At 31.0% G+C, this 16,694-nt stretch overlaps 2 protein-coding genes across 3 annotated transcripts in view; one reads left to right on the forward strand and one right to left on the reverse strand.

Annotated features, from left to right (window-relative positions):
- Nucleotides 1-209: 209 nt before the first annotated feature.
- LOC145248293 (putative ATP-dependent RNA helicase DHX35) lies at nucleotides 210-5,275 on the forward strand. Its single transcript, XM_080110169.1, has 2 exons — nucleotides 210-682; nucleotides 3,539-5,275. The coding sequence occupies exons 1-2, from the start codon at nucleotides 302-304 to the stop codon at nucleotides 5,246-5,248; spliced, it is 2,091 nt and encodes a 696-aa protein (XP_079966295.1). The 5' UTR covers nucleotides 210-301; the 3' UTR covers nucleotides 5,249-5,275.
- A 3,301-nt stretch (nucleotides 5,276-8,576) lies between these two features.
- The window catches only part of LOC145248294 (alpha-ketoglutarate-dependent dioxygenase alkB homolog 3-like), a 37,549-nt gene continuing 29,431 nt past the window's right edge, over nucleotides 8,577-16,694 (reverse strand). For both annotated transcript variants that reach the window (XM_080110171.1, XM_080110170.1), the window contains exon 8: nucleotides 8,577-10,712. In XM_080110171.1, the coding sequence (XP_079966297.1) occupies nucleotides 10,638-10,712 (75 nt within the window). In that variant the 3' untranslated portion in view covers nucleotides 8,577-10,637. The remainder of the gene's footprint in view (nucleotides 10,713-16,694) is intronic.

Below are 16,694 nucleotides of genomic sequence, written 5' to 3' on the forward strand. Positions count from 1 at the left end.
ATAAAAAAGTAAAAAATAAAAACAAAAAATAAAAATAAAAAATAAAAAAGAGATTTAAAAAAAAAGTCACACCATAATGTATAAAGACTCCCAGGCAATGCCGGTTAAATATCTATCTATACCTATTCTCATAATTTTGTTTGTTTGAATAATTTTGATAAGTAGATTTAATCCGGGGCATTTTTAATACAGGGGTCTTCCGTTGACTCATCACCGCCAGCTTTTAACCGGTGTCGTCTTTTAAACGAAAAATGGTGATAAAGTAAGATCGAGTCTTTGTTTATTTAATTGTTGATTAAAAATGTCATCATTCCGACCCAAATTTTGGCGTCCAGGTGATGAAGATCCTAGACTTAAGTTAGAAGAAGAACGCACGACGGATTCTGGGGAGCAATATGCCATATTCAACCCTTTTGCCTCCCTCTCTATACAACAACAACGACAAAAGTTGCCGGTATTTTCTGTGCGGACTCATATCCTTTATCTGGTCGAAAATTACCCAACATTAGTTGTGGTCGGACATACGGGCTCCGGTAAGAGTACCCAAATTCCGCAGTATCTACTTGAGGCCGGATGGGGCAGTCAGGGACATGTGATTGGTGTTTGTCAACCACGTCGTGTGGCCGCTGTGTCTTTAGCCACTCGGGTATCCGAAGAGCGGGGTACTTTGTTAGGTGACGAGGTAACATTACTCTCTCTCTCTCTCTCTCTCTCTCTCTCTCTCTCTCTCTCGTTTGTCTTGAATTTACCCTCATGAAATATAGAAAAATCTGTATGATGTACGTATCCTTGCGGAAAAATAATATCGTAAACCAAAAATCACGTAAATTGATCAAGTAGTTTTATTTTTAAATAACAAACTAACATTTCATGGCTAAACTACGACCAACGATCTCGCGGCGCCATCTTGAAAATCAGTGAAGAAACAAGGGAAATCAATTCAAATCGAGATTTTGGTACTTGTACAGTTTAATCAAGACATTCAAAAATGAAAATATCGAAAAAAAAAAAAGGTTATATTGTACGTATCCGTTTTGGACTGAAGATCTCCGAAAAAAAGTTCATTTAATTTGAGCGAGTATTTTTTGTTTTTTACTGCGGAAAAACACGTTCTTATAAGAGCGCATTGAAGTCAGCCATTATGGAATTTGTTAAACACGCCACGGGGAGATAAATCCAGTTAAAGCGCCGACACCCCTCCCCATCTTTAATACTAGCTTTTCTTCCAACGGAGGTTAACAATCTTGCCACTTTTCAAAAATCGCTGAAAAACATAGCGAACGACCTACGCATGACATTGCAAGTAATTAACGCTCCCTCTGACACGTGACCGGATGTTAAGGGGCATATGTGTATTTGTTTTGACTTTACATACGTGAATGAACAACGAACCATTCTTTCACCTAACAATTTAATGAAAAATATGTTGTCTTTTGGTTGTTGTTTTTTTTTTAATTTCTCGCGTTGACGATACTCTTTTTGGTTAATAATAAAAGTATAATGAAAAATATCTTTTCGGGTTTTTTTAGTTTGCGTTGGCGAAACTGCACGTGTTATGTTTTTGTTCTGATTTATTTCTCATATTTAAGAAAGGACCAACGTTTCATTTTATCAACGTAAGGAGATAAATAAAATAAAAATATTTTGGCTTTTCTTTCCGCGCCAGCACCACGTAACAATTCGTTGTTCATTCACGTATGTAAAGTCAAAACAAATACACATATGGCCCTAACTTCCGGTCACGTATCAGAGGAGCGTTAATTACTTTCAGTGTCATGCGTTGCGTCGGTCGTCCACCATGTTTTTTTTTGTTGTTTTTTAGCGATTTTTGAAAAGTGGCAGGATTGTTAACCTCCGTCTTTATTCCTAAAAATCGAACCTTTTGCTCGGTATCATAAATTGTTTTTTCATTGTAAAAAAAAAAAAAAAAACTAAGTATTTTTTTTTTGAGAACTTCGTTCCATAACGGATACGTGCAATATAACTTTTTTTTCGATATTTTCATTTTTTAATGTCTTCATTAAACTGTACAAGTACTGAGATTTTAGAAAGCATTTCTTAACATAGGAGGTGGGAACTATTAGAAAAAGTCAACTTCGCGTTAAAATGATTTTCTTTATAAAAAATAAAACTACTTGACCAATTTGTGATTTTTTTTTTGGGGGGGGGGCGATATTTTATTCCTGTAATGGGTACGTATATAATACAGGGTTTTTATTTTTGTTTTTTCATTGGGAGAGAGGATGCTGAACAAGCCTCATATATATATATATATATATATGGCAATTAAGCTACACAGAATATTCTGCGTTTCATTCTCGTGAGAATTCATCAGGCTTACACTCTCTAATGTGAAAAACGCCAAAAGTATAAGGTTTTTAACTTGTTTATGTATATAGTTCTTATTGAACCCCTCAAATAATCACATTTTACCTAATTTCCACCAACAACGATTACTACGCTGTTGTCCAAGAGATCACTTTACACTCATTAACCCTTTTTTTTTTATATATATAATTTACGTTCACCCCTTACAAAGCATATCGCCACTTGGACATAAGGGGCTACTATTTGGGACATGTCTAGGAAAGATTAACAAGATATTTGGTTATGTTACATTTAAACTTCTGCATATCAGTACAGCCAGGGAAGCAGGCAGCAGGAAAGGAACTCAAAGTCTAGCTGTTCAATGGAATAAACTATTAGAATAGAAAGCTTTCTGGCATTTAGGGACATCAACAGTGAAGGGTGTGGGGAGATCTTATTGCTAAGCGGGTTTGTCGGGGATATGTACGTTGAGGGGGTACAAGTGAAACGAGTTCATCAGAACAGATTCCATTAAAATATTTGTAAAACAAATAAAGTGATGCAACATTGCGGCGATGGGACAGGGGCTGGAGCTTAGTTGATAGTGGGACCGATTAGACTGACAACTCTTTTTTGAACCCTATCTAAGAGGGAGAGACTACTTGTAGATGTACCAGCCCAGATGTGACAACAATACTCCATGCATGGGCGAATGGTGGCTTTGTAGAGGTACAGGATACTCCCAGGTGTGAGTAGTCTTCTAGCTTGATGAGGGAGAACCCACCTTCTTTGCAGCAACCTTTGCAATGTCCTCAATGTATTTGCCCCAGTTCATATTGCCCGTAAATGTTAGGTCGAGGAGTTTGAAGGTAGAATTCTCAGGAAGGATGCTATTTGTCATGGATATAGACAATTGGAGAGGCGTCTTGTAATTGTTCAAGAAGAGCAGCTTAGTTTTACTAGCATCCATTTGCGGCCTCATTCCACTATAGTCTGGAAGTCATTTCCTAACGATTCTGCCATTGTCTTAGATTTATGTACATCTGTTCTTCCATCATGCATATTATAGAGCATTGTATCATTAGCAAATATACCCATCTCGGACACAATATTATCAGGGAGGTCGTTTATCCTCGAGTGGTTTGGGGCCTTAATAAGTGGTGATTCTCTTGTAAAGAAAAAAATATATTAAAATCTCATACTTGTTTTTTTTTTTGTTTTTGTTTTCTAGATTGGATACCATGTTAGGTTTGATAACTGTTCCGACCCGAAGACAACTGCAGTGATGTTCCTCACGGATGGTATGCTGGTGCGAGAGATTATGTCGGATCCACTCCTATCAAAGTATAGCGTGATTATGTTAGATGAAGCTCATGAACGGACTTTGCACACCGATATTGTCATGGGTCTTCTTAAGAAGATAATGGTGAAACGCAAAGACTTAAGAGTCATCGTTGCTTCTGCAACTCTTGATGCGGAAGAAATAAAGACATTTTTCAATACAAACAAAACGGACAATCCCCGACTGGACACATCCACTATCATAAGCATCGAGGGACGATCCTATCCTGTCGACGTTCATTATTCTCTTGATCCCTTGCCGGATTACGTCAAAGCAACAATGGACGTGATTTTGAAGATCCACCATAATGAACCCAATGGTGATATCTTAGCTTTCCTGACCGGTCAAGAAGAAGTCGAGACTGTTGTCCGCTCGCTGATTCAAGAAGCCAGAAAACTTGGAAAAGACGCAAAATTAAAAATGAAGATCTTGCGAATGTACGGAAGCCTACCGGCATCAGAACAGATGAAAATCTTTGAACGGACAGCTGCGAGCACTCGAAAGATTGTGGTCGCAACAAACATTGCCGAAGCTTCCGTCACAATTAACGGCATAGTCTTTGTAGTGGATTGCGGCTTTGTAAAACTGAGAGCATACAACTCCAAAACGGGAATCGAATCTTTGGTTACCGTGCCTATTTCACGAGCATCGGCTGACCAGCGTGCTGGAAGGGCTGGCCGTGTTCGTGCAGGGAAGGCCTACAGGTTGTACACAGAAAAAGAATACGAAAAGCTGCTGCCTGCTACCATTCCAGAGATGCAACGCAGCGATCTGTCTCCGGTTGTCCTACAGTTAAAAGCACTTGGGGTTAATAATGTCCTGCGGTTTAATTTCTTATCGGCTCCTCCGGCTATGAACATGGTGCGGGGTCTGGAATTACTCTACGCATTAGGAGCTCTTGATGAGAGCGGTTGCTTATCATCTCCACTAGGAATGAATATGGTCGAATTTCCGTTGCCACCAATGTTTGCTAAGATGCTTCTTGTTTCTGCAGAGTTTGGATGTTCGGAAGAAGCTGTGACAGTTGCGGCCATGATGCAAATACAAAATGTATTCGTTTCACCGAGCAATGAAAAAAAAGCGTCCGAACGAGCTAGAACGAAATTCAGCGTAAAGGAAGGTGACCATATCACCATGGTCAACGTTTACAACGCGTTCATAAAACAAAACCAGAGTACACGATGGTGTGCAGAAAACTACGTGAATGCAAAAGGGCTTCGACGGGCTGTCAACATCCGGGATCAGCTGAAACAAATTCTTCAAAAGTATAAGGTGCCGCTCGTGTCATGCACCGAGAATGTGCAGACACTACAGAGATGCATCACTGCAGGTTTTTTTGCCAACGCTGCGCGGATGCATCATGATGGAACGTATCGCACAGTGAGAGACGGACACAAGTTGGCCATTCACCCAACTTCGGTGCTGTACACAGAAAAGCCACCGAGTTGGGTTATCTTCAATGAAGTTGTAATGACTGGAAAGGATTATATGCGAGATGTCACAGTTATCGAACCAAAGTGGTTGTATGAATTGGCTCCTCACTATTATCAGTTTGGAACCGAATCTGAAATTGCCAAAAAACGTTCAAAAATGGAATAAACAAAGCATTTGTTTTTTATATATCAATATATTTTTATTTAAGTTACTTTTGTACATATGTTATGCTACAGGATTTTATCCTAAAATTAAAATGCTGTAACTTTAAATTAAAACAAGTTAATGAAATCAATAAAAATGCATCCAGTTATTAAGTTGAGTAAAAAATCTAATGAAAATATTAAATTAAGCCTAATGCTTAATAATAATGTCATGGACCTAATAACATTTTGTTATGATAATAGCCATCACATTAGATAGGACCATAATACTAATAACCATTTTATTATTATGATAATAGACATCACATTAAATAGGACCATAACACTAATAACATTTTGTTATGATAATAGACATCACATTAAATAGGACCATAATACTAATAACATATTGTTATTATGATAATAGACATCACATTAAATAGGACCATAACACTAATAACATTTTGTTATGATAATAGACATCACATTAAATAGGACCATAATACTAATAACATATTGTTATTATGATAATAGACATCACATTAAATAGGACCATAACACTAATAACATTTTGTTATGATAATAGACATCACATTAAATAGGACCATAATACTAATAACATATTGTTATTATGATAATAGACATCACATTAAATAGGACCATAACACTAATAACATTTTGTTATGATAATAGACATCACATTAAATAGGACCATAATACTAATAACATATTGTTATTATGATAATAGACATCACATTAAATAGGACCATAACACTAATAACATTTTGTTATGATAATAGACATCACATTAAATAGGACCATAATACTAATAACATTTTGTTATTATGATAATAGACATCACATTAAATAGGACCATAATACTAATAACATATTGTTATTATGATAGACATCACATTAAATAGGACCATAATGCTAATATACTGTTATTATGATAATAGACATCACATTAAATAAGACTATAATACTAATAACATTGTTATTATGATGATAGACATCACATTAAATAGGACCATAACACTAATAACATATTGTTATTATGATAATAGACATCACATTAAATAGGACCGTAACACTAATAACATTTTGTTATTATGATAATAGATATCACATTAAATAACTCCATAAAATACATTTTCATTCATTTTTCTTTTGTTAAATTAATTTTTCTTGAAATGGAAGGTTTTCTCAAAAAAATAAAATAATCATTTTAAATAACCAATAAATTGTTTCACCTGGAGAACAAATAAAAAAAAAAGGTAATTCATAGATTAGTATCGAGTTAATCATAATTAGATGGATGGCAGCTGTAATAATGAATCAGTTTATTACTAAGGAATTAATGAGAGGCGAATCAAAAAATGAATGAAAATTGGAATAAAAAAATTACAACATTTTTTTACTTTGCAGGTAAAAAAGATACAAAATGTTGAATATTTGTCTTATTTCTTCTGGTTTTGACATGGGAATTCAAAGAATTTTTTTTTGTAGATCATTCCGCTCTTCAGATCAGGATTATGTCTGAGCTACTTTATTTATAAGAGCATTTTTATAATACTAGTGGGGTTTGTGGAAATTCCACAGCAACATATTTCATATGTGATATATTACTGCTGGGCATTCTGTGGACGTTCATTGTGAATGGAGACCTTGCAATATTATTGTATCCCTTTTGTTAAAACTGTAAAAGTATTTATCTAAGTAATCTGATTAATGTAGTGTCAGAATATATCTGGTTATTACAGTTTATCGCCAATATCCTTATAGGAGTCTGACATATTTCCATCGTATGGATGCCAGGCGTGAATGGACACCCCATATCATTATACTATCTTTAGACAAGACAGATATTACCCTTGGATCCTAGTCAGAAAACCAAGACAGTACATTTTAGTTTCACGTACGGCCAAAAAGAAATATAATTTTTTTATTTTAATTTTTTTTTTACATTGCATCTTTGGTGATCGGGAGATCCTATTTATTAAAAAGGAGGATAGAAGGTAATAACATACTACAAACATTAAATTAACGTATCTATATTATTTAATATCTATATACTAATTTAATGTTTGTAGTATGTTATCATCTTCTATTTTGCTTTCTTGATCGAATATCTTATAATCTAGAAACAGTGATACACGTACATACGTATGTTAAATGTATTATGGTATTAATATACAGATTCTTAGTTCTTGCTAATGATTAAACACAAAGACGTGTGTATTGCAAATATGTAGTTATGGTAAAAGAATCAGTAAAGTTTTTGGAAGCATCATTAAAATTTTAAATTGTTTTGAAAATATATTAAGTTGCAAATATTTCCATAATGAAACAGAGAAGTATTTTTTTAACTTGAAATTATGTCATTGTTCGATCGATTATTTTAGCAACTCAAATTATTTTTTGCAAAAAAAATGCTCATTTTTGCTTAGTTGTTGCCAGTTATCTCCCTTACATAATTGTCTCGAACTCCATAAGCACCCACACACAGACACTGTGCCTTTTATATATAAATAGAGATGGAGATTGTGAGATTAGCTTAGTTATCTCCCCTTCATTGTTTGCACTCTGATCGTCCAATCTCAGTTTCATAGTCTCTATCCCAAATGTACATACTATTAAAACTCTGCGGCTGTTATTTTGTGTGTCACCTTGCATACTTTTCAGCTGTACATGAATGTTCTAGATAGATGGAGGTAGGAAAAATTATGTAAATGTACAACAATTGATATGTGGTAAGAGAAATCGAATGATGTAAATAATTAAAAGAAAGGAAACAGAGAGGAAGAGAGGGGGGGGATCTATTATGACATCACAAGAAAATTAAATTAAAAGTCGCAGAGTGGCGCTATGGGCTTGGTTGGATTTTTTATTGACCATTCTTTTATGGGTCTTTAGCCGATTAAAGTAATTTTTAGGGGTTCAAAAAAGGGGCAAAATTGAAAAATCATACATTTTGTACATTCATGTTAGTTGATTTTTAATCAGTTCATATGCGTGTCACATTGGTAGAGTGGTAACGTCACCAGCTTTGAATGCTAGTTTTGCTTTCAGTTTCGATTCTAGCTGATGGCACCCAAGTATATTTATACTTAGTGTGTATCAGCAATAGGTTTTTCTATTCATTTATTTTTTGTACAAAAACTTTTTCACTATCAATTTAAACCATAAATTCAATTTACAAATTTGTATGCGTAATGGCGAAAATTGAAAAAATTGAATATTGTTGTGGGACTACAGGTGCCGATATTAGTCCCGCAAACTGAACAAAAATAAAAATGAAAATAATGTGTAAAATGGAGTTGAACAATCAAAACAAAGATAACCAGGGCTGAGAATAAATTTTATACAAAATTTATTTTCTCAAAATCGTAAATAAGTGAAAAGAGAAGACCAGAAAGTTTTTTCTTATTGAGTCTCTTCCTGTGACTGAGGTAATTAAATGTTTTTTATATAATGAAGTAGAAAAAGTAAAAGTTCCAGGTGAGAAATAACCTGTCTTTTTCAGAAATACTTAAACAACATAAAAGTTGCTTCAGCAAAGAGCAAGAAAAGGATAAAAAGTCCATTTCCACGTGGAGAATTAATTATCGGGTGCGCAAGCGTTTAACGTCCAGTGGACAGAATCGATGTTGATGTTTACAGCATTCTGACAGGTCGACTGATTGGTTTTGGCGCAAAATGCCCTTTTTATAGATTTCAAACAAACTCCACAAACGCTGTCGGAAAAAATATTTTTGAAATTTGTTTTCTTCGTAATCCAATTGGATGAAAAAAAACAGCATCTTTGTGATGTAAGGTGCTTTGGAAGACGTCCGCATGCAAAGGTAGAGTTTTAGTTTTTATGCCCACAGAATTTGCATGGGTGTAGAAAAGGGAAATGTGTGCGTAGTTGAAATGATCTGGGTGCCATTATTCTGTTTGAGTAGATCCCACTGTCGTTTGCTGAGATGACAGTGGGGCTACGATAATATCAACTAAAAGCAATGTTATCTATTTAATTATCAAATAGGAATGAGAAACATTATTATCACATAAAACGTGTACTTTTATGATCCAGCTGGTAGCCATTATCTCAATTATCTCCCCTTGCTATCATTAGAACTATTCTGTTTAGTATTTAAGTAAAATTTGCAATTTACTTTCAAAAGCGATTTTCATTAATAATTCATTTTCTACTTCATCATTTTTCGTAAATTTTGGATGTATTACTAACATCGACATGACAACTAGATAACATTACTGAATTCAATTTTTTGATTTTTGTTTTTATTCTGAACAAGCACCCAAATTAAAATATGAAAAAAATCAAGTATTTGTTAAATGAAAAACAAAGGAAAATTTATTTCTTCCTTATGCTTGATTGGTCGTAAAATCAGGGTCCAGTGTTTAGATTAAAATTAGAATCAATGTCACAATGGAGTGTATGTTAGCCCTGATTTTCTTTTGTGTCATAAACAATCATGAGAATAGAGTGATTTATAATTTATATAAGTTTTAGATTTACATTAGATGGATAAAGTATGGAAAACAGATAAACTGCCATACAAACAATTTTCGTTGTTTATATATAGAAATTTATTCTATACTTGTCCAGAATTCCCCCTATATTAAAACAAAATAAAAATGAAGGAAAATCTGTACGATGTATATACCCATGAAAAAACGAAACTATCATCTTCCAAAAATTATATAACTTGATCAAGTAGTTTTATTTTTAATTAAAATCAAATTTTATGAGAAACAGTAGAGTGGCTGTTTTTTTCCACCATTTTGAAAATATAAAAAAAATATAACTTAAAGGGAGATAGATAATTCAATAATTTAAACTTGCGAGAATAAAAAGAAATCTGTCTGAAAAAACAAAAATATCATATTCCAAAAATCATATCAAGTAGTTTTATTTTTAAATAAGAAAAATTTTATGAGTATCCAAGAAGTGATTGTCTCCCATAAATTTTAAGAAACAAATGGAGATAACTCAACAATAATTTATACTTACTAGACTTATGTTGTAATGCATAGAAATTCCCATTAACCACTTTAAAATAATTTTCTTTATAAAAATAAAACCACTTTTGGAATATGATTTTTTTTGTATATACAGCTTACAGATGTTTTTATGTTTGTTTTTTTTTAATGTAGAAGGAATTCTGAACAAAAATATATTCGTTTACCATTAGAAATTAGAATATTGTTAGTAATAACGAACATGATTTTGATATCAAGATGAATCCCTTCACTCGTGAAGATTCTCTGTTCGTATTTACATACTCCCCTCCTCCTCCTCATCTCGTGTGATTTTAGACACATAACCGACAAATAAATATTAAATAATGAAAAATCCTTAGAAAGCAAAAAAAAAAAAAAAAAAAACAATAATGTCAACAATATTATTCCGGGAATGTCAATCGGAAAGTTAGGTTTATCCGAGGTCCGCGATCGTGATATTCTTTTGGAACTCGATGCTGCAAAATAAATGTGAAAAACAAATTAATGCAAAGAAAAAAAAAACGACCTCATTTAAAAATCATTTTTTTTTTTTTTTCTTTTTGCTTGTTTTTTAATTTTATTTTATTATATATTATTTAATTAACTCAATGGATATGGCCAAAATTGAAAAATCTATACATTTCAAAACTTATATCAGGCTAAGAACTTGAGTATGATTAAAAGCTGCCAGATGATGGGTTAGTGTGAGTGTGTGTGTGAGAGAGAGAGAGAGACAATAAAAAATATATAGAGTCTTGGAAGTTTTTCAAATTTAAAACTATATAAAAAAATTTTAAATCCCAAGCATTTTGCTGTAGAGATCATTTATTTATTTACCATGAAAAACTGTTTAAGGGATTTAAAAACATATATATTAAGTATTTACATTGAGCAATGGAAACAATATATATATATATATATATATATAAAATGAAAATTACAATTATATTTACCAAAATGATCCAAGATGGTAAAATTAAAGTATATTATAAATATTAAAGAATTAATATTTATAAAGTTATCTCAGCCAGATGTAAAAGCTCGATAAAACCAAATATAAAATAGAGCTTATAATATGAGCAAACAGTTAATAAAATATGTTAAAAAACACTTTGAAATGAATTAAAAACATATTTAATCTGAAAAAGAAACACTAGATAATGGATAGTCCTTAATCCACTTATCTAGTGTTTCCTTTTCAGATTAAATATGTTTTTAACTCATTTCAAAGTGTTTTTTAACATGTTTTATTAACTGTTTGCTCGTATATATATATATATATATATATATATATATATATATATATATATATATATATATATAGATGTATGTTTATTATACAAACATTATTAGTTACATATGTGCATACATGTTTCGGTAGAGTACCTATTTAAAGTGACCCTCCTTGTCAGACCAAAAGAAGGAAACTTATTGAAACGAGAATCACAGTTCAATTCGTTTTGTATATAAAGAAATATCCGAATGTGGATTCTACTTTGAAAGAAAAGGGGGAATATAGTTTATGAATGTGACCAGTAGAGGTTTTTAGAGGTAGGTATAGTAAATAAAGGGAGTAGGAGTGGGAGGGAGGAGGCTATCACAGCGGGGGAGGTATCGGTTTCATTTTAAGTAGCCGGTTGTCTGTTTGCTTTGATCTGAAATAATATTATACCCTCATCAATGCTGCTTCTCTATTTTAAGACTTCATAACTGGTTTTTCTATTTTGGTGGCACATTCCTTATCTATCTTTTATTGATAAGCTCTATTTATTCATTTGATTCCTTGATTTTTTTTTCTTTATTCGTTTATTTCTTGTTTTCACTTATTTATTTATTTGTTTACTAATTTATTTCAATATAATATACATCCATATGATCAAACTAACAATCTGTGAACAAATATGCAGGCTTATTTATATGATTTAAATAATGGTAGTATCGTGAGAGTTACATTTTTCACTCTAATGTGTTTGAAGTAATTAGACGAGCAAAAGTTCCTATTTCTATATATAAACTTAATTTCGATGGTTGTCATTCTTTCATTTGGTTTGTTTACCTCTTCTTCAATACTAGAATATATATTTTGTCAGTTTATATGCTTCATTATACAGATAGGTTTTCCAAACCGGTTACATGCAAACAGATACATAATAGCATAGATGTGTCTGTATTGGACGAACATCCCGTTTACAATTACCATTTAGTTGAAGTACTTAGTTATCATATGAAATCAAATTGTGCTTTGTTTCCTTATATAACACTGCTTTATGATAATGCTTCTCATGCATATATATATCAACGCTTCAATTATAAGTATGTTGACCACATAGATTATTTTAGTTAATCGTTTTTGGATGATTTTATTAGGAAGTATGCAAAGTGCACTCACCTTTATCCATTTGATTGCATATTGTGTTTTAGTTCGTTTAGTTAAGTTTTAGGCAGTAATGTTTGAAATGGTGTTGAGGGATAGCAGTGGTGGCTATTACTTTCATTTAGCTTAGTTATTTATGTTAGCCTATTCTTCTACGTTTTTTGGAAAGTATAATTATTCACTAGAGGTTTGCTGGTTTTTAGTAAGTATAGATATTAGTTTGTAGTGTACCAGGGCCACTTTGTATCGTTTCGACTCAAAGTGTTTGCAGCTAGTAATTGATTTTACTTTAACATTTAATAATTTTTCACGGTCCTTAAATCTAATAATCTCAAGTTTCTCTACTAAACATAAATAACAGGGTGAACTACATTTATTTCTATATTTATATGGCCAGAACAAGCTAGCTAAAACGTTACGGTTATTTTTAGTTTCATATTCGCCCAATGGTGGCTTCAATGTTTACAAAATATCGGCTATCTTATTACTTAGATTTAAGACCAGTTTTAGGTTAAATAGGGAGATAAAGAATGACATTAACTTATATTTATTAATTCTCATACATCATTCCGAGTTAGGGATCCCATTCTATTTTTTATTATTTAATATTTTATTATTCTTTTTTGTTCTAATCTATTGCGATTATCAGTAATTGGGAAAACCTAGTTATGAAGGGAAATAATCCATCTCGTTATTAATTTTCCAAAACCTAAAACTGGTCTTAAATCTAAGTAATAAGATAGCCGATATTTTGTAAACATTGAAGCCACCATTGGGCGAATATGAAACTAAAAATAACCGTAACGTTTTAGCTAGCTTGTTCTGGTCATATTATAAATATAAAAAAAAAATTTTTTTTAAATTAATTATTTGAAATAAAGAAATATAGAAATCTAATTTAAGAATTCAATGAATAGTATTATTAAAAGGTATTAAGTGGCTACGGGTTTTTGTGGTAACTTCTTATGACAGGTTTTTAAATAAGGATACGAAAATTAGGTGATATATTAATATTTAAATAAGCTCTTGACAAAGGATGCGTCCAGGATAAATGTTTTCGCATGCTTCATTTCCTTTAAGGAAAATTTCTTTAAATAATGTTCTATTGTTAAAGTGTTTTTTATTCAAAAAGTCTGAAGAAAGGCTAGTTATGTGAAAATTTTCAGACGTCATAATTGTCCAACCGGTCTTGAAACAATTGTAAATTACAATGAAATACACTTTTTGTTGCTACAAATTCCTTTTTTGAAGTCTTGGTTTTTTTAATACAGTATATCAATGCTCAATTATGAAATATGATAATTTTGTAGCTTACATTTTAAGTCATCTCTTTTTGGCTTAAAATTCATTGGTATATGAAAATTTACTGAATTATACGAACCCAGTAAAATTCAGTAGATTACAAACAGGTCTATATATATATATATATATATATATATATATATATATATATATATATATATACATATATATATATAGTACTGATTTCAAAGGTTAAAAAAAGGAAATGACTTGGGGTGCCATCAGCTAGAATCAAAACCAAAATATTTAGCTCCAGCCACGTTTTCTACTGTTTGAGCTACCAACAGATAGATAAAAAAGATTTAAAATTAAACCACTTCAAGCTATGAATCAATTTATGCATGCGCAAAAGTAATAAAAATATGTCTCGGCAAGTTGAAATGAACATTTTGCATTTTAACTTGCTGAGACATATTTCTTTATGCGTGATTCATCCAAACAAAGATTTTACACATTAGAAACCATCCTTTGTGTATGATTACTATTTTCTTGTCGATTTCAGTGTTATGTAACCAGAAGTTTAAGAATTTATCGATTTAATATTTTCACACATACATACATCTACTGTTTTATTTATATATAGATATAGCAAATCTAAGAAAATAGTTGATCTGCAAAGAGAGAGAACTCTTGCAATTCTGTTTAATTAGAAACTATTCATATTTTTCTCAGATAGATGGACTTAATAATTGTTTTTTTTTTTTCATATAAATGAATACTTACTATTCATGGTTACTATCTTAAGGGTGGCTTATATAACTGTACCATCGATCGAATGATTGGAAATTTGGATCTGACTAACTCGTCCAACATTTTTAACCATTCAGTTAATTTGTTCTATTTGTTAAAAAGAGAGGGCTTAATATTTGTATATATAAATATAAATAATTACTTTTTACTTAATATTTGTATATATAAATATAAATAATTACTTTTTACTTAATATTTGTATATATAAATATAAATAATTACTTTTTACTTAATATTTGTATATATAAATATAAATAATTACTTTTTACTTAATATTTGTATATATAAATATAAATAATTACTTTTTACTTAATATTTGTATATATAAATATAAATAATTACTTTTTACTTAATATTTGTATATATAAATATAAATAATTACTTTTTACTTAATATTTGTATATATAAATATAAATAATTACTTTTTACTTAATATTTGTATATATAAATATAAATAATTACTTTTTACTTAATATTTGTATATATAAATATAAATAATTACTTTTTACTTGATATTTGTATATATAAATATAAATAATTACTTTTTACTTGATATTTGTATATATAAATATAAATAATTACTTTTTACTTGATATTTGTATATATAAATATAAATAATTACTTTTTACTTAATATTTGTATATATAAATATAAATAATTACTTTTTACTTAATATTTGTATATATAAATATAAATAATTACTTTTTACAACAACAGACACTAGTGCTTCATGCTTATGAAATCATCAATGCAGGAGATGACCATCAGCGCTAGTTGAAGGATTCAAACCCTTCAACAATGCCGCTTTTGGCTCCATTAGCAAGGAAAAAAACTCAAAGCTACTGTTCATCGCCATGAAATTAAGGGAAATTTTTAACATTAATGGAGTTTAATGTTTAGTACAGACAATAAAAAAGCTATAATCTTAATTTGTTAAAAGAGCTTAATTTCTATAATTATCAGCAATGTCATTTACGTAATTTCAGGATCGTTAAAATATGACATTTTCTGTGGAATTTTGATTTCCAAGTCTCATTTATTGAAATACTAGGAGACAAGTGAACAATCAAAATTGATTTCATTTTTATCCCAGTCTAGAGTGCCCCTTTTGGGGAGCTGAATTTTCGCCACATTAAAAACTAACCTCGACTTTTCATTAGTGAGCGTTTACTTAAGTAATAATTGAGTAATAGTCAGCTAACATACTTCCTACCTTCCGGTATGGCTGCTACCGGAAGTGGTGACAAGGCAAATCAGTTCCTTCACTTTTTTTTTTTTTTTACACTTATATCTCCTCTGTGCACATACTCTTTTTTTTTTTATGTTTTTCCGATTGTTCTTTTTTATTTAATAATCATTGGAAAGTGTTTTCAATCTTATTACATAAATTAAAATAAAAAACTTTTATTTTTATAATCCGATAAACATATATTTCTTATAAAATCTATATATCTATAAAAGTGAAATTGTCTGTCTGTCTGTCTGTCTGTCTGTCTGTCTGTGTGTGTACATTTCCCTACCAAATTACTCTGTCAATTTTCAGTCTACAGACTCGTGATTGGACATAAGGATATTGACATTTATGAAAATCTTTTTAATCGGTTTTCAGCCAGAAATTTGGTTGTCAAGGGGGTCATAACTCAACAATTTGACCTTTAAAAACTTTACCAAACTCCTCCGCCAATTTTGGGTCTAAACACTTGAAATTTTAGATGTAGGTTCCTTGTACATGAATCAAACATTTTAACTTGTTTTGAGCTCAAAACAATAAATGTTAAGGGGTCAAGATTAGGGTCAAAGTTTTAAAAAATTTGACCTCTCAGCCAATATTTGACTTAAACATTTGAAATTTTACATAAAGTGTATTCAGACACAGGGCAAGCTTTTTAATCGGTTTTTGGCCGAAAATTTGGCTACCCTTTGCGGTATCTAACAAACTATTCAGCAAATTTTAGGTCTAAACATTTGAAATTTTACATAAAGGGTATTCAGACATGCAGCAAGCTTTTTAATCAGTTTTTAGGCAAAAATT

Source organism: Euprymna scolopes, chromosome 26, assembly GCF_053919585.1.
Source record: "Euprymna scolopes isolate OS-2025 chromosome 26, ASM5391958v1, whole genome shotgun sequence".
Lineage (NCBI taxonomy): Eukaryota > Metazoa > Mollusca > Cephalopoda > Sepiida > Sepiolidae > Euprymna > Euprymna scolopes.